The sequence below is a fragment of the Carassius auratus genome, unplaced genomic scaffold (assembly GCF_003368295.1).
Source record: "Carassius auratus strain Wakin unplaced genomic scaffold, ASM336829v1 scaf_tig00215135, whole genome shotgun sequence".
Lineage (NCBI taxonomy): Eukaryota > Metazoa > Chordata > Actinopteri > Cypriniformes > Cyprinidae > Carassius > Carassius auratus.
Window position 1 is genome coordinate 171400 of NW_020527948.1, and position 25054 is coordinate 196453.

Sequence of the window (25054 nt, forward strand, 5' to 3'; positions counted from 1 at the left end):
CACTGTGTGCTCATACTGTGATCACTGTGTGCTCATACTGTGATCACTGTGTGCTCATACTCTGGTCACTGTGTGCTCATACTGTGATCACTGTGTGCTCATACTCTGGTCACTGTGTGCTCATACTGTGATCACTGTGTGCTCATACTGTGGTCACTGTGATGTCCCGCGCACTCACCGTGTGCTCATACTGTAGTCACTGTGTGCTCATACTGTGGTCACTGTGTGCTCATACTGTGATCACTGTGTGCTCATACTGTGGTCACTGTGTGCTCATACTGTGATCACTGTGTGCTCATACTCTGGTCACTGTGTGCTCATACTGTGATCACTGTGCGCTCATACTCTGGTCACTGTGATGTCACTGTGCACTCACCGTGTGCTCATACTGTAGTCACCGTGTGCTCATACTGTGAACACTGTATGCTCATACTGTGGTCACTGTGTGCTCATACTGTGAGATCACCATATAACACCACTATGCAATAATTCTGTTAGTTCACTGATATCTAAAATGACTCAGTTAACTCAAACTTTTACACCCACATTCTTTATTTCCATCAATCAAAACAATCAAACAAAAAGTCAGATTTTTCCTTTATTTGGTTTCCTTTTCAGCCTGGTGTTGGTGTTGGACAAAAAAATTTCTACTTGGCGAATACATTCCGCGTCTGGTGTTGTTCTGGTGGTTACTTTTAGCTTCTTCACCTCTATTTCATTTTGTTTGTGAAAAGACCTGACACATTCTAAAAACACAAAGAGCAAGGTGTTAACATTACAATTTCTATAGCAGCATCCAGATGCACAAACCAAAACTTAAACACTTACTTTTCAAACATGTCAGGAGCACAGGTGGCAACACCTTCTTCCCATCTTTCCCCGTTCTGTTATACAGACAGAGAACATTGTCTGACGCTATGCTTTTTAAAGCCTGTCTCACCATCTCACCTATATTGGAGCTGCCGTGAGTATGGATGAGATAGTGTACCTGACAAAAACATACATAATATTGTCATGATTAAAATATACCAGGCTTCAACATTTCTTTTACATGGTATCTGCTGCAAAAAAATAAAACAGTGGCTTTGTTGTAAAAATAAACGCAAAATTTATATAGTAGTACTAACATAAAGCTCTCGATAATTTTTGTCTTCTTCAAGCCTCTGACAGAAGGCTTCAAACATTTCAAAGCTGGAGCACTGTTGTTGTTTAAAAAGTTCCTCATGGGCATCTTCTTCTGCCCGCTTCATGAGAACAGACTTAACTTTGGCCAAGTCATTCATGATGACAGCTTGTCTCTGTTCCAGCATTTGAATTTGTTGGAGTATCTTAGTATTCATTTCTGAAAAATTGTAAAGTTAGATTGTTATATAGCAAAGGATGTTATGTCTGTATAAATAAATAATGTCTAATTGATATATCACATACCAAACAATTTCTCCATGGTGACTTTGCATTTTGTTTCCTTTGGTTCCTTCCCTGTTATCAAAATTACATACATAGGTGGTTCACTTTAATTGTGGGGACATTTGGTACAATGTAAAAAAAAAAAAAACACACACACGCACGCACGCACACACACACACACACACACACACACACACACACACACACACACACACACAATTCATAGTCTTTGGATCAAAATCAGGATAACATGCAATAAAAAAGGCAAAAACCCTGCCTTACTGACTTACTTGACTAACTAATCAAACTGAATGCATGAGCGGTATAAGCGCTACCGCATTGTATTCATCTTTATCAAACAATGACAAAGGTATCATGATTGCTTTATGTCTCAGTTGAGTGGTGTCAGTATGTAACATTTTAGTGTGATTCCGAAATCCTTTGAATATGCCAATTATTCTGGAGTCACATGGCTTAGTGTACAAAGGTTCCATTCTGCAAAAAACCTCACAAAAAATCAGATTTTCTTGAACTCCATGTATAAGGCAGTAGCTATCATTGGTCATTCTGTAACATTCTTTTGTCTTTGGCGTACCAGAGGTAACATTTGATTTCTTAGAACTTGATATTGCTTGCCTCTCTGCCAATCTGTTAGCTACTTGAATCAGTGGATCACTTGAACCGCGGATAAACCTCTTGATTTGACCCATATTGTTCTCAAACTTGTACGCTGAACAATAGTGTAATGATCTGTTGTAATTTGCAACATCAGTGAGATGTAGCAAGCAATGCACATTATATGAGATGAAACTCATGCTATACAGGCTGCTACCTTTTTCAACAAAATATGTTAACAGCTCATCTGCATAATCACGATGCTCCATTAGGTTTTCACTGTACAAGATGCGCATTCCAATACTAAGTGAAAGGAAGTGAATATACTTCTCCTTATCGAGAACATATTTCAAAATCACTGGTCCAGTATAAAGCAAAAATGTTCCGAATTCAGTTGCTTTCCAGTGCTTCAGTTCATCTAACCCCCTTGGTTTCCTATTGAATTCAGGAGGTATGTGATGTCGGACAGCTTGATGAAAATAAGTAATGGTGCTAAAATGTCCAGCTGATAATCTATGGGCCAAAGGTCCTTCTTTCCACAGCATCAACATTCGCTCAGTCACTCCTAGATCTACACAATGCATGGGATCTATTGGGAACTGCCTGATCATATCAATGTCCAGATTCAAAAGAATGCTATCTGTTTTGTGATGTTCAGGATTTGTCTTCTGTCTAAATGACTCATTGGTTCTGAGATTTCCTTTATACAAAAAAAGCATTTTGCTCTCATGAACTCCCTTTACATCACAAAAGTCACAGCCATAGCGGCCATTAAACTGAACTATTCCTTTGATGAGGGCTCGTGCTGGTGCATCACATTTGATGTTTTTGAGGACAATTCTCTTCCCTTTAAAGCCTTTTTCCATCAGTTCTTGCAGCTCCTCCATAAATCCCTCAAAAACTCCAAATCACTTGGTTTCTTTGCTCCAGAAAACAGAGCAACAACGAAAGGACTGTTTTTCACTTCATCACCGTTGATGACAGCATACTGAAGCGGCCACATTGTGAGGTTTTTGGACTTGAAAATGGGTAGGCTATCAATATTCAAAGAAATCTCAAAGTGGTCGTATTTTGAAGTGTCTTGCTCAGACAGAGTATGTGTAAGACCTTCCTTTAATCCAAAATATGTGTATTTGCCACCTATCAAAAACAAGATTTTACAGTTCAGTGAAATTTCTGAATAATATTGCCAAATGAGTGCAATGAGAATTTTCAAAGTTAAAATGTACCTGATTTTTCTGTTATTCTCAAACTGCCAGAACGAGGTGTTTTCAATAGTGTTCGTCCGTCTGTTGGAACATCAATGTCATGTTCCTTCAAAATCTTAAGCAAATGAGTGAGAGAGGTCATGGAGATGTTGAATTTTATTGCCCACTCAGACAGCTTTTTCTCCAGAGACAAAGCTAGCTCTGAGTTACTTTCACTGGTAACATCCATGGAATCATTTAGTCTATCAATTTCATACCATAGCACTTGATCTTGCATATTAATTATGGTATTCTGTTGTGATTCTGAATCATACTGTTCTTGCAAGTCTTCATTTTGATGCTGCTCCACAACATTCAGCATATTTCCTGAGTCGTCTGATGAGTAGTCTGATTCAAGTTCTCTGGAGGAGTGTTCACTATCAGAAGTGTTTTCATTTTTTTTTCTGAACAGCCAAAATGATCTTTTTTGATTTTCTACGAGCCTTTTTTTGCTGTCTTTTCAATGCCTTAATTTTTGTTTCCAAATCCTAACAGGCCAAAAAGAACTTCTGTATTAGTAAAACATTATATGAAACACATAAATCTTTTACAATTTTTTTTAGTTTGAGAAGACAACCTTAGCCACTTTCACTGATTACTGTATTTGATAATTGTTTAAGAAGTCTTCTTTGGACAATTGTTGTGTATCCTAAAGAAAGTGTGTATCATAAAGTACTTTAAACTAGACTTTTGTAGATCTACACTTTACATTCTTAATGATGTAGTGTTGCATCTGATGTCTGGGTAAAGTTGCTTGTTATGTTAATAAGAGGATGAATCTCAGTCACTTTGAGTTTTGGTAAATGGGAAGTGACATTGAAGCTTTTAACATAAAACAGCTACAGTTCCGCAGATAGAAGTTGTTGTTAAAAAACTAGTCATATAGCGTGGTGAAATAAGGCTTTTTATCTTTAATATGAGTGTCTAAGAGTAGGCGTACTTCATCTTTTTATCCAAAGAGCAATGATAGTTTACGCTATTCCACCAGTGCAGCATTCTTGCTTACTGTTGTTTTACAGTGCTTGTTAATTATTTAAATATAAGTATAAATAAAAAAGAATTAATATATTGAAATATAAAGTTAGTAATGTTGTAATGATCTGACATAACAGGCCTAACAATTCACAAATACTGATATGCAAACTAGCTGCAGCTAGCAATTTTGGTGTGATTACTGAAGGTAAAATGGCTGGTGCACATGTAGCATGTGTGAGTAGTACTCTGCTAAAAAAAAAAAAAAGACCAGACCACATTGCACATCTAAAAGTATGTAAATAGGCCACTCACCATTTATGCGGTGTAACAATACCATGCACAACTTTTTCTTCTTCTTTACATGTTTTATGGTGGTTGGAAGACCAGCTTAGATGGTGCATTTACCACCACCAACTGGACCGGAGTGTGAAGCATTCACAATGAGCTCACGCTTTACACACATGCTGAGGATCACAGTATGAGGATCAGATGAACTCACCTTGAGCTCATGCTTTACACACATGCTGAGGATCACAGTATGAGGATCAGATGAACTCACCTTGAGCTCACGCTTTACACACATGCTGAGGATAACAGTATGAGGATCAGATGAACTCACCTTGAGCTCACGCTTTACACACATGCTGAGGAACACAGTATGAAGATCAGATGAACTCGCCTTGAGCTCACGCATTACACACATGCTGAGGATCACAGTATGAGGATCAGATGAACTCACCTTGAGCTCACGCTTTACACACATGCTGAGGATCACAGTATGAGGATCAGATGAACTCACCTTGAGCTCACGCTTTAAACACATGCTGAGGATCACAGTATGAGGATTGTGTGATGTCACTGTGATCATCGCATGATCTCACGTGTTGACTGGGATAGGGAGGCTAATGACAATAAAGTGACTGCACCTGGTGCAATTAACAGGAGTGCAATTACTGTGATGACAGGACAAGACTAGAGGAATTCTAGTGCCTACAGTGAAGCGCCTAAGGGGAAGTGAGCCCACTAGTGGACACCCAGGGAAACAGAGACTAGACAGCATGACATTACCACCTTCTCCACGGAGCAGCTGCCAGATGCTCCACCCGAACCCAAGGAAAGACCAAAGACACAAAGAGACCAGGAGGGAGGTGGAGCGGCGGAGGACCAGGGGGAGGGACGGAGGGCCAAGTAAAATGGGAAAAACAGAGACAAGAGGACCAGGTTAATTGGGCAAACAGAGACAAGACGACCAGGTAAAATGGGGAAACAGAGACAAGAGAAGTACAACACAAAACAATGAGTCCAGGAGGAAGGTGGACCGGCGGAGGATCAGGGGGAGGGACAGAGGGCCAGGTCCATAGGAGGAAAACAGACAGAAGAACAAAAAAAAAAAAAAAACACAAAAACACAAGTCCAAGAAGGACATAACGTGATGCCCACCAGGGCGGAGCAGAAGACCACCACATCCATGTAGCCGAATAAACAGGAGGACAAGTCTGATTGGGCAAGTCTGAAACAAAAAACATGAACAAATTAAGGGTAGCCTCTGTGGCCACAACAGGATCAGTCGGGTGCTCAGAGAGTTCAACTGAGACGTGACGAGGCTCTGGAAGTTCCGCAGAGGTGAGGAGAGACTCTGATAGATCAGCAGATATGTGGAGAGACTCTGGTAGCTCATCAGAGACGTGGAGAGGCTATGATAGTTCAGCAGAAAAGTGGGGAGGCTCTGGTATTTCATCAGAGACATGGAGAGGCTCTGGTAGTTCCATGGTGTTTCCTTGTTCATGAAGATCAATGGTGACTTGCCTTTGCTCATAAAGATCACTGGTGACTTGAATTTTCCCATGAAGAACCCCGGTGACTTGACTCGGTCCTTGAAGATCACCGTTGACTGGACTCTGTCCCTGAAGATCACCGGTGACTTGACTCTGTCCTTGAAGATCACCGGTGACTTGACTCTGTCCTTGAAGATCACCAGTGACTTGACTCTGTCCTTGAAGATCACCAGTGACTTGGCTCTGTCCTTGATGATCACCAGTGACTTGACTTGACTCTGGAAGGTCAACAGTGACTAGCCTTGACTCTGGAAATTCCAAGGTAACTAGCCCTGATTCTGGAAGGTCAATCGTGACTAGTCCTGACTCTGGAAGGTCAATGGTGACTAGCCCTGATTCTGGAAGGTCAACGGTGACTAACCCTGACTCTGGAAGGTCAACGGTGACTAACCCTGACTCTGGAGGGTCCACGAGCACATGACTCGACTCTGTAGGGTCCATGAGCACCTGACTTGACTCTGGAAGGTCCACGAGCACCTGACTCTGGAAGGTCAATGGTGACTAGCCCTGACTCTGGATGGTCAACTGGAACCTGACTTGACTCTGGATAGTCAACTGGAACATGACTCAACTCTGGAGGGTCAATGAGAACCTGACTCAACTCAGGAATGCCCACTATAGCTGACATCCTCTGTAGTGGCCGGGCTGGCAGCCACCTTGTGCATTGGGGCTGGGTTGGTGACCATCTTGTACTGTGGTGCTGGCTCAGCAGACGTGATGTGAACAGTCTCTGGATCAGCAGACATGACGTGAACACTCCTGGGAATCTCTAGGATTTTTGACAGCATGGAGAAATAATCCAAAAATGTCTCAGCGGCCATCTTGGGCTTTGGCGCTGATCTGGCGGCCATCTTGCATCGCGGCGCTGGGCTGATGACCACTTTGTGCTGTGGCGCTGTGCTGGCGTCCATCTTGCCTTGTGGCACTGGGCTGACGGCCATCTTGTGCAGTGTCGCTGGACCTGCGGCCATCATGGGCAGTGGTGCGGGGCCGGCGGCCATTCTGCGCAGTGGCTCTGGGCTGGAGGCCATCTTCTGCTGTGGCGCTGGGCTGGCATCCATCTTGCCTAGTGGCGCTGGGCTGGTGGCCATCCTGTGCTGTTGGGCTGGCTCCCATCTTGCCTCGTGGTGCTGGGTTGGTGGCCATACTGTGCAATGGCACTGGGTCGGCGGCCATTCTGCGCAGCGGCGCTGAGCTGGCGGCCATCTTGCATCGTGGCACTAGGCTGATGACCACTTTGTGCTGTGGCGCTGTGCTGGCGTCCATTTTGTTTCGTGGCGCTGGGCTGATGGCCATCTTGTGCAGTGTTGCTGGACCTGCGGCATCATGGTCTTTATTGATGGTTAATCCAAATCGTAGTCAAAAACAATCCAAGGTCAAAGCCAAATAGACAGTCCAAAATAAACAAACAAAGGAAAGGGACAGGAAAGGGAATTCGGAAAACGAGAGGACTCGGAGGACGAGCAGAACAGGAAGAATCTCAACGAGAGGACTCGGAGGACGGGCAGAACAGGAAGAATATTGGGGAACGAGAATGCTGGATACACGAAGGGTAAGGACTCCATACAAACAACAGGAAAAGACTGGTATTTATAGGGAGGCTAATGACAATAAAGTGACTGCACTTACTGCAATTACTGTGATCACAGGACAAGACAAGAGGAATTCTAGTGCCTACGGTGAAGTGCCTAAGGGGAAGTGAGCCCACTAGTGGACACCCAGGGAAACAGAGACTAGACAGCGTGACAACTTCTGTAGGAATTTCATGGTGTCTGTCATTTGAGGTTGTCCAGCAATGTGTGTCAACCATTCCTCATCGTCATCATTGCTCAGATAACTCTCTTAATCTCCTTGGTTGTTTACCTCTGGGTTTTGTTGCGTTGCTGGCCGTTTGCAAATTTTAGACTGAGGGTGACTCTCTTCAACAGGTGACAAAAAAAAAACCCACAGGGCAACAGGAGGTCTCTGTGTAAAGTTCATAAGGGACCGTCTTTGTTTTCCGGTTTGACAGAGTAGACAGGGAGTTCCCCAGTACGACTTACAACGATATACACCACAGACTCCCACGTATCTGCCAGTTTGTGTTTACCTCTCAACTTCACATTTCTGACCAGGACACAATCACCAATCTCCAAAACAGATTCTGATACTCTTTTGTGATATCTCTGCTTGTTTCTGTCAGGTGTTTTGGCAGCATTCCTACTAACTAACTGGTAACTCTCCTGAAGATGTGTTTTGAGAGTTTGGACATACTCAGAATGAGATTTTTGATGACTCTGTCTCACAGGTACATTGAAGGCAAGGTCTACTGGCAATCTAGGCTGATGCCCAAACATCAATTCATATGATGTAAATCCAGTTGTTTCCTGCTTTGTACAAGTGTAGGCATGTACAACTGGCATGACAAAATCACGCTAAGGTCTCTTTTCATGGTCCTTAAGGGTGCCAAGCATGCTTAAGAGTGTACGGTTAAACTGTTCAACAGGATTTCCTCTAGGGTGATATGGTGTAGTTCAAAACTTATGAATCCCAGAAATTTCACAAAGCTCTTTAATAGTTTTGGATTCAAAATCTGGGCCTTGATCACTGTGCAATCTTTCAGGAATACCATAGTGAACAATGAAATTTTCCCAGAGAAACTTTGCTACAGTCCTGGCTTTCTGGTTTTGAGTAGGAATGGCTACCGCATATTTTGTGAAGAAATCATTAATCACCAGGATGGCCTTTGTGTTTTGCTTGAATCAGGCTCCAACGAAAGGAAGTCCATACAGACTAATTAGAGTGGTCTGGAGACTTGGATGTTAACTAATGGAGCAGCTCTTTCTGGCAAAACTTTGTGACACACACACATCAACTGCAAGTATTTATCTTGTGTCCAATGTCATTTGCCATTTTGGGCCAATAGAACCAAGTTCTGGCAAGATCCAGGGTTTGATCTAATCCTAGATGTCCCATACCATCATGTAGACTATTCAGAACCACATTTCTGAACTCATCTGGAAGGACCATCTGATACAGATACAGAATTTCTTCACCAATGGTTTTCTTTCTATAAAGAATCCCATTTTTCAGCTCTAACTTCTTCCATTCACGCAACAGAAATGGTAACTCTGGTAACTCTTTTCTCACTGTTGGAGGCGAAGAGTCAACAGATTCTAACGGATGTATAACTTCTCGTATTGCAGGGTCTGCTCTCTATTTTTCCTTAAGCTCATCTTCAGACACACTAGGAACAACAGGAAACCCATCACAATATTCAAAACTGTCTGGTACAGCTTCTGAAAACATTGACAGGGACTCAACCAGAGGAACACTTTCACCATCCAAAGTTTGGCATACCAGATGTTTGTCACAAATGGCTAGAATTACATCTTGGGAAACAAAATCAGAGTTCTCAACCTCAGGCAGGTGGTGCAAAGCAAACTGGTGAATAAGTTCCTGCTCCTTCAAAGATACATAGTCATTCATCAGGCCATCATGAGGATGCCTTGAAAAGACCATCAGCATCCAGGTTACACTTTCCTGGTCGATACTGGAGCTTAAGAGAAAAAGTTGCAAGGGCAGATGACCATCGATAGCCTGTTGCATCAAGTTTGGCGGATGTTAACAGGTATGTTAAAGGATTGCTATCCGTGACCACAGTGAAAGTATTGCCATAGAGACAGTGACCAAAATTTTCTGTGACAGCCCACTTGAGGGCTTAAAATTCAAGCTTGTGAGCAGGATAACGAGCTTCACTCTTTGTTAAGGCACAACTTGCAAAGGCGATTACACTCATGTTACCATCCTGCTTTTGGTAGAGTGCCGCTCCCAATAGAGTGGTGCTTGCATCTGTATGTATTACATACGTTAGGCCTGGGTCAGCAAAACCCAGCACTGGGGCAATTGTCAGCTTGTTGATCAGTGTCTCGAAGGCTTTTTGACAGTCCATCAGTTCTTGCAGTCAATCAAATTGAACTAAAAAAATCCTAGTGGGCACAAAAAGGCTGTCTTATGTTTGTCTGATTCCTCCATCTCTATTTGATAATAGCCAGACTTGAGATCTAAAACAGAAAACCATTTGGAGCCTCTGAGTGCTGAGAAGCTTTCTTCTAGGTTTGGTAAGGCATAGGCATCTTTTATTGTCTGTAGATTCAGCTTTCTGTAGTCAATACAGAGCCTGACGTCCCCATTCTTCTTCCTAACTACCACAATGGCCGTGGAAAATGAAGATTCAGATTCACGGATTACCCCAGTTTCAAGTAACTTCTCCAAATGTCTTTGGACAGTCTCCAAGTAATTTGGGTGTATAGGTCTTGCTTTTGGCTTGAAAGGAGTCTCATTGTGGAGTTTTATGCAATGCTTTACTTTGTTTGTTTGGCCAAAATCAAGGTTGTGTAATGCGAATACTTCAGGCATTGCAGACAGCTTCTTAACAATTCTCTTCTCCCATTCTTTGGGACTGGAGAATTCCCAAAATCAAAATGCAAATCTTACTTGTTTGAAATCTGATCTGGTGGTACCGTTTTTGCTTGTGTATGATCATTTAACACAACTTGCTTAAGAGCATGGATTTCTGCAATGATACTCTACCTTGGTATAATGATGTCATGCTCTGTCTCATTTCTCATTACCACTGGTACTTTTCGCGATGGTATTTGAGGAAAGGCAAGCACACGGCTGGTGACCATTGGCTTTTGACATTTACAGCTCCTTCAATGACAATACTCTGTCCGGCAGGAACGACAGCTCTAATGTCCCCGAGCAGCCTCACACATCCAATGTTACTATTCCCTTTCTGCTTATGTTGGTGTTCAATTGTCTTTAAATCTGCTCTATACCCATACAGCAGTGGTTCAGAATTTGAAAGGTTGGAGTCAAAGTATTTCTAATAGGCCTAATCCAGAGTATGTGTGCCTATTAATACACTGGGTTGAGTAGTGGTGATTGTGTCTGGAATAACTAATGCAAGAGTTGTCACCTCAACTTCTGATCCCAGAAAGTCTTTAGGAAAGGATATGTTCACCTCCACATATCCCAAGTACGGAACGGTTAGGCCTTTTGCAGCCTCCACTTCCAGAAGATTGTCCAGGGAACTTATGCTCAAGTCTGGGAAATTCTGTTCATGGAAAGACTGAGAAATTGTGGTCACTTGAGACCCAGTATCAAGAAGACAGTGGCAACCTTTTTCCCTCAACACACACTTGTGCTGTGTACTTGACACCAATCAGCCCTTTCGGTATATGAACAAAGCAGGACTTTGTATTTAAACTTCTCGTTTAAAGAATCAGAACTGTACTGGCTGTCCCATAATTGTTGTCTTTCCCTTAACTGCCTCCTCTTGCTTGCTACAAGTGAAGGGTTCGCCTCGTCATTATATGCCAAAGCAATGTGACCATCCTCACCACAATGGAAACAATAGCCAGGCCTTGGTCTGTCCAGTGCCCTCTTAGATGCTGTGTGAGGTGGACCCTTTGAAAAGGGTTTGTGGGAAGATTCATTCTTCATTCCATTAGCACTTCCTTGACGATTCTGTTTCACATTATTTTTGTGAATTGGCTCTGCAGTTCCGTGATTAAGTTCGAGGCCTGTAATCAACACATTGTCCCAGCAACCTCAACAAAACTGTTTAAGCAGCTGCTTTTCAGCTTCTTTAGAAGAAACACCGCCTCGCTTTATTCCCTTTGTAAGGACTGTCTGCAACCGCTGTAAGTATAATGATGGCTTCTAACCAGAATCTTGTAGGGTGTTTAAGAATTTGGCAAAAAGTTCATCCCCATCTTCTTCAGTGTCAAATGCAGAGTCTAGTAAGTCAAGGTAAGCTGAGGGAAGGGCTTGTGTATTTATCTATTTTAATATCTGCCAACAACAGCATAATGTTAACAGTCAGTAATAATAAAAAAGAAAAGATAAAAAAAGAGCTAAGTCTACCATGACAATGCCATAGAGTGTGGGTTCTTATCCTATCATAATTTACTGTAGCATGAGTGTTGTCTTTTCTGGTTCAAAGGATACATTATTACAAACTTATTACACCATATCATCACAATATTAATACATGTAGACAGAAAAATAGACAAGTAGCTTTAAACCCAATACATACGTGGTGGACACTGATGAGGTCTGCCTTTCTCTCCCCCATGTACTCAATCAGGCATCTCAGTTCCACTTCTCTCCTTTCCTCCACATAGGCAGACGGATCCTGTCAACAAGCAAAATCTGATCAAAATTCACTGCCAGATGACAGTAGCACAAATCTGAGAACCTCTGTATTTCAACCATTCAATTGCTGTAAAAGATCCTACTATACATACACCACTGTACTGTACAAAATCTCACACTATCACCAGCATCTCACAACATCTCAGATTTAACTGTCCAATAGGCTGTATTCATCAATATGAATCAAGCTTCTATTAGTACAGTAGTAGGAGAAGGAGACAGAAAGCTGATCATATCTGCCTTGTATTGGTGTTCGGTACAAAAAACCTTCATCAGAAATGTAATTGTATTGAGCCCACACTACTGTTTGCAATTTTACCTATGTTTTACTTACCTGGGAATAATTATAGATGTAATTGTATCTATTCTGAAGTTTTTCTTACCTGTATGTGAAGTTTGAAGACCCCAGGTAACAAAAGCGCTTGGTTACCTAAAGACCAAGAAATATGCATGTTAGAGTAAGTTTAAAAAAAAGTGGTAAATGTAAAATATTTAAGTAATAGGTTAGAAATAGTTTTAGGTTTTTTTTTTTCGACCAAAAATCTGTTATTAATTGACTATTAATATGAGTTAATATGATTAATATGACATTAAATAAGTCAAGTCACCTTTATTTATATAGCACTTTGAATAACAACAACAAAAAAGATTGTGTATAAGTTAATAAGTGCTGTACTTATGCCTCTATGTGCTTCAAGGCTACTTCAATTGGCTTTAATTTTGACCAATAATCTAACTTTTAATCCCTTGTTAGCCCTCACTTAAACTAACATAGCCAGTTACTAATGTAAACGTGTGGTGTCTAGAAGTTTACTTTACCGTTGAATGTCAAATATTAGTTTCTGTTAACTGTCAGTAGTACTATCATATCCTTAGTCTCCAATCTGATGATTTATGACCCTGATTTATGGCCTGATTTATGTGCGTACAGTCAGTTTTGACTGACAGGTAGTCATATATCAAAAGTGTACATGGTAATTTTGGATTGATTTATGACTATATGGCCTGTCTGTCACAGCGGTTGCCATGTCACTGGGTCCTGTCACCCTTGATTGATATGACAGAGGTGTGTGTAAATCAAAAGATCAAACATGTCTCAGATTTGACTTGTGTTGTGTTTATTACTGGTTATATGATGGTTGCATCTGTAACCAGAGCTGTGGGGGTTTCTGTGGAGTTCCTTCCTGGCCTGTTACTCACTTCCAATCATGATGTGTTTGGGTTCTTCCTGGGAAAAAAAATGGCTGAGTAAAAGTGACTGTATTGACACCTTGACAGGATCAATGTTTGTTTGATCTATATGGTATATGTTGATACCTAGACACCTACAGTGTGGCTATGACTGGTCTACATCCACCTCTGAAAAGGAGGTTGTCTGGGCCTTTGGCTTTCATGTTTGTGTTTTATGTCAACACCTTCGGTGGATTGGTTTCTAGACACCAGAGACCAAAGCTTCTCCCCCTGTTTGTTTTCCTCCTGTGATGTAGTCTGTGTCCAGTATAATGTTTTAGTATGTTTGTTAACGGTAATGTGGTTTATTTGGTGGTGGGATGATATCCAGACACGTGACCATCTCAAGCCTCTAAACGGTTCAGTTCTGCTTGAATTTACTTCTGACTTTGAAGGAGGTTGTGGGGTCTAACTGATAGTGGATGCGAGTATCATCTATGTGCATGTGTTAATGGCTTTACAACATCCACCTCATATTATATGCACAGAATCATGCTTTAGTTCAGTTCATGAAGCACAATAAAACCATAATGGTTGGCCATGATGTGTTACAAACACGCCAGGTTCCACCTCCACACAATCACAGCGCACACCCTCACCTGAGTACTAGTCATCACCACCTTCTCCTCATCAACCACTCATCAGCGCTGCACCATATAAGCCACACACACGCACCCAGTCATCTGCAGCGATTCTTTGGCTTCGCCAACTTTTATAGACGATTCATTCAGAATTTTAGTACTATCACCAGCCCTCTAACCAACCTCCTTCGCCAGAAGCCCAAATCCCTGTCTTGGACTCCTGCCGCCACCGAAGCCTTCCAGGCTCTAAAGCAAGCCTTCACGACCGCCCCACTCCTCGTGTATCCAAACCCCGAACTGCCATTCATAGTGGAAGTGGACGCCTCAACCACCAGAGTGGGAGCGGTCCTTTCACAGCAGCAGGGGACTCCCATCCGCCTCCATCCATTTGCCTTTTTCTCCAGGAAACTCAACCCAGCGGAGGTTAACTATGACATCGGGAATAGGGAGCTACTCGCCATCAAGCTTGCCCTGGAGGAGTGGAGACATTTGGCTGGAGGGAGCCAAACATCCGTTTCAAGTTCTCACTGACCACAAGAACCTGGAGTACCTTAGAGCAGCCAAGAGACTCATCCCCAGACAGGCCCGCTGGGTGTCATTCTTCACCCGCTTCCAATTCTCAATCTCCTACCGCCCAGGGACAAAAAACGTAAAGGCCGATGCTCTATCCAGATGTTACACACCCGAAGAAAGGTCAGAAAACCCTGAACCCATCCTCCAGGACAAAGTCATAGTCGCCCCTATCACCTGGTCAGTCGAGACTCTTCCTCCTGCCGAAGCTCCTAACAACACCCCGCCGGGTTGCCCACCAGGACACCAGTATATCCCCAGGACATGGCGCACTCCACTCATCCACTCGACCCATACATCACTTGGCACTGGTCACCCGGGGGTCAATGAAACCCTCTCGTTGCTACGGGAACGCTTCTGGTGGCCCAACATGGCCTCGGATGTCAGAAGGTACGTGAGTGGATGTACCAGCTGCGCCATGTCCAAGAGTCCTCGCCATCTACCATCTGGCAAACTCCATCCTCTGTCCGTCCCAATCGCCCGTGGTCACACCTAGGGGTGGATTTCATCACGGACCTTCCACCCTCTGACAATAACACATGTATTCTAGTAATTGTGGATAGATTTTCTAAAGCTTGTCGTCTTCTTCCTCTGAAGGGCCTCCCCACTGCCATGGAAACGGCAGAACTGATGTTTAACCATGTCTTCAGGTACTTCGGCATCCCAGAAGACATCGTGTCGGATCGGGGCCCCCAGTTCATCTCCCGGGTATGGAGAGCGTTTCACTCCTTCCTAGGTGTGGCCATCAGCCTGTCCTCCGGCTTTCACCCACAGTCAAACGGGCAGATGGAGAGGAAGGTCCAGGAGATCGGACGCTTCCTCCGTACCTTCTGTCATGGCCACCAGGACTCCTGGAACCAATTCCTGGGGTGGGCCGAGTACGCACAGAACTCCCTCCGTCAATCCACCAATGGACTAACACCCTTCCAGTGCATACTCGGCTACCAGCCACCTCTATTCCCCTGGTCAGGAGAGCCCTCTGATGTTCCTGCAGTCGACTACTGGTTCCGGGAGAGCGAGAGGGTCTGAGACGCGGCTCATCATCAATTACAATTATCAGAAGGTCTGGCTGTCTACCCGGGACATCCACCTGCGTCTACCCTGCCGCAAGCTTAGTCCCAGATCCATTGGCCCGTTCACCCAGCTGATCAATCCGGTCACCTATAAACTCCAGCTTCCCCCTGAGTACCGGATTCACCCCACATTTCATCTATCACTCCTGAAACCTCACCATCCCTCTGTTTCTCCCTCCACAGAACCTGGCGAGACAGAAGCCCCCCCTCCTCTCCTTCTAGATGACGGCGCAGCCTATTCGGTCAAGGACATCCTGGACTCCCGGCAGCGTGGTGGGCAGATGGAATACCTAGTGGACTGGGAAGGATACGGTCCAGAGGAACGTTCCTGGGTCCCATGCAACGACATCTTGGATCCCGCCTTGCTGGATACCTTCCACTCCATTCACCCCAAACGACCAGCTCCCAGGGGAAGAGGACGCCCACCACGTCGTCGGGGTCCCCGGCCCTCAGGAGCGGGCCCTGGGGAGGGTGGTACTGTTACAAACACGCCAGGTTCCACCTCCACACAATCACAGCGCACACCCTCACCTGAGTACTAGTCATCACCTCCTGCTTCTCATCATCCACTCATCAGCGCTGCACCATATAAGCCACAAACCCAGTCATCGTCCGGTCACGTTAGCGACAAGATCATTCCTGTATGCTTACTATAAGGACCAACTCCTCTTCTACCTTCTCTCTAAGGATTGCCTCCAAAGATACCGATTCCCCTCAAGTGCGTGTGTGTGGTTCACCTACCCTTCTCGATGTCACTACCTTCCCGGCACGGATCCCAACGCCCATCCACTCCTCACTGCCTGCTCCTCTGCTTGTTTCTTTAAATAAAACACCTTCATCTGTTACTCCTCTGTCTCCTTAGTGATCCGTAACATGAATATTGCTGAACAATATTGCTTAAAATAAATCAAAGTACATGACATGACAAGACAAAACCACAAGCAGTGATTTAAAAAAGTTTTTACTTTTTGTTGTTTTTTAAGAAATGTTTTCATTTTAATATAGCCTGTAGATAGTGTGTGTACTGTAAATGAACAAATATACATTTAGCTTAAACTCAGTAAAATAATTACACTTACCATTTTAAACATGTTTAAAAGATTGCACATTGTGTGTCACTAAAGCAAGGCATATTGTCTATTGTCTTAAAAAATGTTTAAATAACCAAACATTACACATTGTGTGTCACTAAAGCAAGGCATACTGTCTATTGTCTTCCATTTTTTTTAAAATAACCTGATGACCAGCATTGTTTCTTCATATAATTTATGCACCCAAGTGCTTTTCTCAAACGAGTAGAAAACTCTATGACTATTTGACTATTTTTGCTTGTCAAAAGATTATGTCAAGGGTGTTTCAGATCTAAAAATCACAATGTTTTGTAAATGACATTTTTCTTACGCAACTAGATATACCCATACCAAGATTTTGGATGGCCGTTCACAATTTGTTTGTTGGACTGTACGTTTTTAGGTGATCTTTGTGTGGTATCATAATAGGAATAAATTAACATTAAGATATTAAGTTACAGTTTTTCTATTCAAGATATTTCTTTTAGTGCAACTTTGTGTCTGTCCAAAAAGTGTGATCACATGAAGCATCAACACAAAAATGAAGTCTAGCTGTTTTACACTTAAAACTATTACAACCAAAACAAATCAAACGGTTCCACTGAAAGCTGCAAACTTGTTTAAGTTGGAGCATGTTAAAGTTCCCACACTCTTGTGTAGATACATTTGATCCATAACCTTTAGCGTTTTCAAGTGACCAAATCACTAAGAAAGAGAGTATAGCAAGAAAACAAATGTTTACAATGCATATAAAATTCTGAATACAATTGTTAAAAATTGTTTTATGTTGATTTGTAAATGGTATTTTTTATTAGTCCACTAAATTAAGTCATCTTGTTCAGATAGCAGATGAAACCATTCACATTTTGTTTGTTTGGCCGTTTTTGTTTTAAGACTCCTGTAAATTCATGCTAATTCTTTCATGGGAAAGAGAGCAGGGTGAGCACATCCTATTCATTTAAGAAAAATTAGAGATAGTTGACTGATCTGTTTACACGTTGTTTTGCAGTTCAATCAGGACCACTTCCGTCAAGTTTATTTAATGACAATTATAATTGCATACAGTTAGTGTTGGCGGTATGGTTATGTTCTGGGCAACACTCCACACGCCTGTCCATGCAGCCATGCTTGGACAGAGCGGGGAAAGCAGCAAGACAAACCCCCCTGGGGTACAGAACAGAACCATAAGCATACATAAATTACAATTCTCAATTACATGAGTTGTAAACAAAATGTCATGGAGACTGCTTCCAATGAAGACACTGTAAAGAAAGAACAAATTAGATCAGATTACAGGTTCAGTTGGTGGAGTTGGGGTTGGAGGAGGGAGTTAATTGCAAGCAGCAATGCGATGGAGAGACACTGAATAATGGGAATTTAAATAGACCGCAGGAGATAGGCGTCAAGACTGGATTGGTACACGTCAGGAACAGCTGACTGTCAGCTGATGCAAGCGTGACTCACGTGACCTGACTGAACTAACGCAATGCTCGATTTTTCTGATGAAGAGTTTTCTCTGACTGTGGTCAAACATACAGTGCCTGTTAATAGGAATTTTTACAGCATAACTACAGCATAAAAATATCGCCCCTACATCTAGAACTCTTGTTCATATAGCTGATGACGATGTTCACATTTTTATTTGTCGTACTCATTTGTTTAAACATTTCCGCTTGACATTAAAGAGTAGGCTTATGTGTACTCCCCTTCGGTCAGAAGCATTAGCATCTACTGTGTGCTAAGATTTTTCTGCTTTGTCCATTTTTTGGCAGATTTGCTAGAGGGACTATGTCACCTTGTTGTAATGTGATTATGTTTAAGATCCATAAGATTGCACTAAACGCCCTTGAATAGGTTATAGACATACACTTTTATACAGGAAATATGTTTCCACAACAGAAATATGTATCAGAATAACAAATACCTAATAGTGAAATCCTCTCTTCTAAACTATTGTGAAAACTTTTAATGTTGATCTGGCCCACCAGCCGTGTAACGTTTTCATTGTTTTTTAGATAAAGACTATTCTCAGAGTTTGGTCAAACAGGCAAAAACATGAACAAAATAGAGTACAAGATGATTAAATGATTGTCAAGAGAGTGTTTAAACTGAGATTGTGAAGCACTTTAGAGCCTTTTCTGGTCTACCTGTGTCACAAAGACACATAATAGCCACTACCTCAACTTGAAAATGAGTTCTGCCATACAATACAAACCCGTCTATTACACTTAAAGTTAGACATTAAAAGTCAAGGATGCCACAGGAACTATTCCCTTTCCCTGTGTCTCTAAACATAACACTGTTAAATAAACCAGAGATGACATGTAGAAAGAATTAATTGAAAGGGACATGTTTTACTCCGTTTTAGATGGTCTGCACAAGCACACGTTTTAGACGTTTTAGGTATTCGTCAGACTAAAAGGTTTGATTCAGGAAACACAAACGACGAACTGCATGTTGTCATGACTGTCTTTATAATTTATCTACTTTTATTAAAACAACACAGTGTGAAATTACGGTCTTCGACAGCATGGGCCCCCATGAAATAGTAGTATATCTTTATTGTTTTCACAAAATATCTAAACATTTATCTAGTTTAAAATATTAGTTATTACATGTTTACAAAGTTGTCATGTCCGACGTTTTAATTTTTAAGAACATTTGATATAGTGTGAATACTGGTAAAGTGGGACAATGGGTAAAGTGGGACAGTTAAGCTTAATAATTTATATCTTTACATGGATATGTTTTTTTTTTTTTTTTTACTAAAAATCAACACTGAGCTCATCAGTAGCAAGTATGTGATAAAAAATAAAAAAAATTATGTGGCTATGACATCACTTCCGGGGTGTGGCACATCATATTCAACAACCTGCAGTGAATCGTGATGGTAAGTAAAATGACATATCATTCTGCGGTAAATAATGTTAAGGTTATAAAAGTAAAACAACTCATGGATCATTTATAATTGTTACATATTTGTTATAGGATGTAATGGTGAATCAGAATTTTTAAAAATCACATTCACATTAATCTTCTTGGGGTTTTTTATGCGATTTTGACACTGTCCCAGTTTGCCAATAGCATATTGTTAAATTGGGACAGGGTATTACTGGCAAACTGGGACAGCCATTCAAGTCATTCTAATGGAGGAATTGAGTTACCTTTTTATATGTAAAAACCTCATACATTTAGTTATTTAGCTAGATATTTCAACAAAGACTGACTTAAACTATGCCAGCTCTCACGCATTCAACGTGAGACACATGCAATTAACACTTTTCACACACTTTCACGCCACACATCCATTTTCTCACGCACAGAAAAATCACGAAGCATAGAGGACACAGAGACCGACAGACTAGACAGAGCGGGTTACTTTTATAAAAAAAAATCTCAGCTCTCTCTGTTAATGAAGGTTATTATTATTTTTTTTTTTATTTGTATGAAATAAATTTAACCCAATATAAAATCTTGTGGGTTGGCGAGGGAGGGGGTGGGTTGAATTTGCTTTACCTGCACCCCTTCTTAAAAAATGTGATGTTTATATTATTGTTGTTGTTTATATTGTTGTTTATATTGTTATTGTGTATTTAATTTATAAGGCCTACACTTGAATAACAACTGAATGTGTTTTAAGTGTCCCAGTTTTCCAATAAAGGTGTCCCAGTTTGACAGTAGCGCCTTGAAAAATGTGGTTTGGGGTCATTGTGTGTTTGAGGAAGAGTCATCCATCCTGTGTTTAATGTTTCTTTCTTTTTTATTGTCTATAGTATAGTGGAGCTCCTAAGCTATTTAGAATAGTATCATATGAGTGGCTAAGACATTTGGATCATAATAAAAAAGTATGCAGAATATAAATTATCAGAAAGTGTCCCACTTTACCAGTATTCATTCACACTAGTTTATCGTTTTTTAAATTTGAAGGTTTAAAAAACATATATTTCACCAAACCTTGAGGCCTGAAAAATAGGGTTAGCATCGGCCCCCATTTCAGCTGTCACCATATTTCATTTCACCAGAAAATGCAAGTGAGCCGAGATTTGGTTACTGAGATAATCTACATGATGTGAAACTAGCTCACAGTTACATTAGAGTTTTGGGTTCTAGTCTATGTTGAATAGTGTTTGTTTCTTTTCCACATGTTTAACACCGCATTACTCCATTGTGAAGACATGTACTGTCTAAAGCGTTTTTCAGTGTAGTAGTCCAACTCTGAAACCAGACCAAACAAAAATTAGCTTGAGCCTTAGTTGTAGCAGAATGAAAATGTTTTCTTTTTATCTTTCCATGATTTGTGCGTGTTGTTCTGAACCACGGTTTCATTTTTAACATCACAATTCGTATCGCATTGTCCTGTGTGATTGTAAAACGTTTTGTGTGTGTGTGTGTGTGTGTGTGTGAGTCTCTGTTTTTTTCTTTTGCAAACAGTGCTGCTGTAATGTTAGCGAGCTCTTTGTGTTCTCTGCTTTACCGTGTTTATATACGTCAGTATTCTTTAAATTTGCTAGATTAAATTAAGTATTTAACACAGTTTTGGGTAATGTGTGTGTGAATATAGAATGCGGCACAGGGATCTTTAAAAATATTTTTTCCTGATCCCATATATTGTATCATTTATGTACTGTTACGTTCCATAGTTGTGTATTATAGCAACAGAGCTTTGCCATCAGTTCTCATTGTTGTTGCTAACTTCACATTCAAACGTGCAGGTCAGGATGTTGTAGGGAAGTGGGTGTCTGTTTAAATTTAGTAATATCTTTTTTCCTGTTTTTGGTAGTGATAGGAAACTGAGGCTTTCTGAACCGTTTGAGGCTTTCATCAAATTGTGCCAAAAAAAAGAAAAAAAAAAAAAAAAAGATTAAATACTCGAAGCTTTTAACACAGTGCGCATTAGCGACATCTGGTGGTCAGACTTGTTTTCTCCAGTATATCTAACAAATAAAAGCAGAGCAGAGGATATATATTTGGAATTACTTTTGTGCCTATAAAAATGAATGTATTTTTTTTTTCCAAGAAGCTTTTGAAAATATAAACTGAATAAAATGTATTTGAATCAGAAAAAAATATTCCTTAATCATTGACATTAATCAATAGACTGCATGTTTTGCTAACTGTTTCCTCCTCTTTCTTTCGCTGATCTGGACTTACAAATGCAGTTCCAGAGTTTACATTTAAGGTAATTAAGTTATAGTTAATCTCTCAGGGGGGGCGGGGCTAGCAGTGGCGTGTACTTATTGGATACTACGTTTTTGACTGAAAGTTTCTTGACTTGGAAATGAAGTATTCATGGTTGAATACATGGTTGTCTTTGAGGTTCTGATCAGATGACTAGTGAGAGTTAAATTAGGATGTCTTCAGTTCATAGATTGAAACAAAAAAACTGAGAAACCCATGTTTTAAATGTCTGTGTGTCATATCATATATCACCTTATAGGCTACTACTTCATTTACTCTTTTTTTCTAACTGAATAGCTCTCAAATGCAACCCATTGTAGAATCGTTCCTGTTGTAGAAGTACCAAAATTTAGCTAAAGACAAGAAGATAAAGGCAGTTGGGATAAGCTAAACGGGAAAAAAAAGCGAACAGTTCAGGTTGCCTACATCAGGTTATTTCAGGTTTCTATATACTAGGTTTATTTTTTTCATTGTTGTATACAATTTGCATTATGTTCTTTTTATGTAGACTTCAAGTAATTTAGTTCATATAATAATACATTTATTTCAATCATCTTTTGAAAAAAAAAAACATTAAAAAAAACACATTGAAAGCATCACATAATTTGTAATGGTTTATACTGTAGTTTTTTTGTTTTATTAACTGACATTGATATGGAGCCCCTCTGGTCCCACTTTGTCAAAAAAAAATATATATATATCTCGTGGCCTCAAGTTACTACCTTGTGACCTCCAGATACTAACTCGTGGCCTCCAGATACTAACTCGTGGCCTCCAGATACTAACTCGTAGCCTCCAGATACTAACTCGTGGCCTCCAGATACTAACTCGTAGCCTCCAGATACTAACTCGTAGCCTCCAGATACTAACTCGTGGCCTCAAGATACTAACTCGTGGCCTCAAGATACTAACTCGTAGCCTCCAGATACTAACTCGTGGCCTCCAGATACTAACTCGTAGCCTCCAGATACTAACTCGTAGCCTCCAGATACTAACTCGTGGCCTCAAGATACTAACTCGTGGCCTCAAGATACTAACTCGTAGCCTCCAGATACTAACTCGTGGCCTCAAGATACTAACTCGTGGCCTCAAGATACTAACTCGTGGCCTCAAGTAACTCGTGGCTTCAAGATACTGTTTTGTTTTTGCCGTGTTGGCCTTTTTGTTTCATTCTTATTAAAGTGAATCTTCCCTACATCTGGACCCTGACCTTGTTTCTTTCCACGGCGCCATGACAGAATCCATGCAGCAAACATGGGTCCAGCAGGGAGGTTCCTCGATGTCCGCCAGGGACATCGATGCATCGAAGACTATGCCTGGGACTTCGTGGGGGCGGCTCAGTTGTCGGCGACAGAGAAGACCTGTATTATGGTCTTCTTCTGGGGAGGACTGGCCAAGCCCTTTAAATCTTTCATGCCATACTGGCACCCCAACGAGATGCTGGAGGACTACGTGAACCTGGCTCAGCCATCAGGGTGGGGGTGCCGACCCAGGATATTCCCCGCAAGGTGGTGGATGCCGCTGTCGAGTCCCCCAAGGCGGGGTGGGTGCCACTCACAAGCCCCCCGAGGAGGCGGCGGGTGCCACTCACGAGTCCCCCAAGGAGGCGGTGGGTGCCGCTCATGAGTCCGCTCATGAGTTCCCCACTCACTCGTCCACGGTTGCTGCTGACTAGTCCTCGAGGAGGCGGCGGCGGGTGCCGCTCATGAGTCCCCCGAGGCAACGGCGGGTGCCGCTGTCGAATCACCCGAGGTGACGGCGGGTGCCGCTGTCGAGTCCACTGTTCACAGAGGTGGCGGTGTCCGCTCACGATCCTGGTTCTGCCCTGGGTTCCCACCCATTTTTTGGCTTAACTGTCACAGAATGGAACGCATAGGATTGTGGGATATCAAAGGCAGTGAAGGATATATCTATGCTGCCTTCAAAAACCGGCCAGATGAAGGCATCTCAGGAGACAGGAAATGAAGCTGACATTGATTTCGGACGAGCCTTGATGCCTTCCTACCTTGGAATGCAACCTCCGAAGGCAGCATTTTTTAGTTTTCTGATTCAGCCTGTGACTGGGCAGGAGATGGTGGAAGGAAGTGAGGGTACAGGAAGTGAGATGGGATTTGAAGAAAAAGGCAGGAGAGATTGGAGTGTTTGGAATGTAATGCAGTTAAGATATATGTAAAGCAGCATCTAATATAGATGAAACAGATAGTGAACAAAGTATGACAATAGCAAATAAACAACAAGATGAAGAATATAAAGTGATCATGAAACTGAGGGGTCATCATGAGTGGAATCTGATTCAGTTAACAAAGTCGATAAATAAATTGTTAGGTGAGGTTAAAAATGCAAAAGTATTAAGAAGTAGAGCTGTAATCGGGCCTTAAAAGCTAGGTTCGACAGGACCTGAGCCCGACAGGTACATTTTGATTGACAGTTTTTTAAAACCCCGAACCCGTTTATAGCCCGACATTTATTCAAATGTGCGCACACACACAGCCTTTTGTCAAGAATAAGTCATTTATACGCCCAAGCCCACATAAAATAATATTAAGCCCGAACCCATCGGGTCCCATCGAGTCCCGTCAGGTTCAGGCAAAGATCTTCAGCTATATTAAGTGGAGTGCTGCTGATTTTTTTTTTTTTTTTTTTTTTTTTGTAGGAATAAAACGCAACAATAGAAAGCCATAGAACTGAACAGAATAGATGGCAAGAGAATAAAGTGAATCTTGACTGGAAACACAGCGTTGATTCAAGGGGTTATCACAAGAATACCGGTAAATGTCACAGAAGACCAAATCAGAGACATTCTAACTGGGGCAAAAGTGCTGGAGGTAAAACGCTTTAGAACAAACAGAAATGGGGAGAAATGCAATAGCCAGCCTGTAATGATTAAGTTTGATGAAGCAAAACTTCCAAATAAGTTATATATAGGCTAGATGAGCTATGAGTTCAGGCCATACATCCCTTTCCCCCACTGAGATGTTTTAAGTGCCAAAGATATGACCATGTAGGAGCAGTGTGTAAGGGTAAACAAAGACGTGGTAGATGTTCAGACGAGCATGAGTATGGGGAATGTGG

General features: G+C 41.7%; 1 protein-coding gene across 2 annotated transcripts; it reads right to left on the reverse strand.

Annotated features, from left to right (window-relative positions):
- Window positions 1–438: 438 nt before the first annotated feature.
- On the reverse strand, window positions 439–1531 carry LOC113093770 (uncharacterized). 2 transcript variants are annotated; one of them, XM_026259334.1, is made up of 4 exons: window positions 1429–1531; window positions 1128–1342; window positions 949–988; window positions 439–746 (listed from the first exon to the last, which is right to left on the reverse strand). In XM_026259334.1, the coding sequence occupies exons 1-4, from the start codon at window positions 1499–1501 to the stop codon at window positions 586–588; spliced, it is 489 nt and encodes a 162-aa protein (XP_026115119.1). In that variant the 5' UTR covers window positions 1502–1531; the 3' UTR covers window positions 439–585. The 2 variants fall into 2 exon arrangements, with proteins under 2 accessions (XP_026115119.1, XP_026115118.1); XM_026259333.1 differs by having other exon boundaries at window positions 441–746; window positions 829–988; window positions 1429–1524.
- Between the last annotated feature and the right edge of the window lie 23523 nt (window positions 1532–25054).

Excerpts from the sequence above, each read along its gene's own strand:
- LOC113093770 (XM_026259333.1), bottom strand. The coding sequence starts at position 1,501 with ATGTATGTAATTTTGATAACAGGGAAGGAACCAAAGGAAACAAAATGC. Across the intron at positions 1,343-1,428 it reads CACCATGGAGAAATTGTTTG|AAATGAATACTAAGATACTC; the intron begins GTATGTGATATA and ends ACAATTTTTCAG. Across the intron at positions 989-1,127 it reads AAAATTATCGAGAGCTTTAT|GTACACTATCTCATCCATAC; the intron begins GTTAGTACTACT and ends TGTTTTTGTCAG.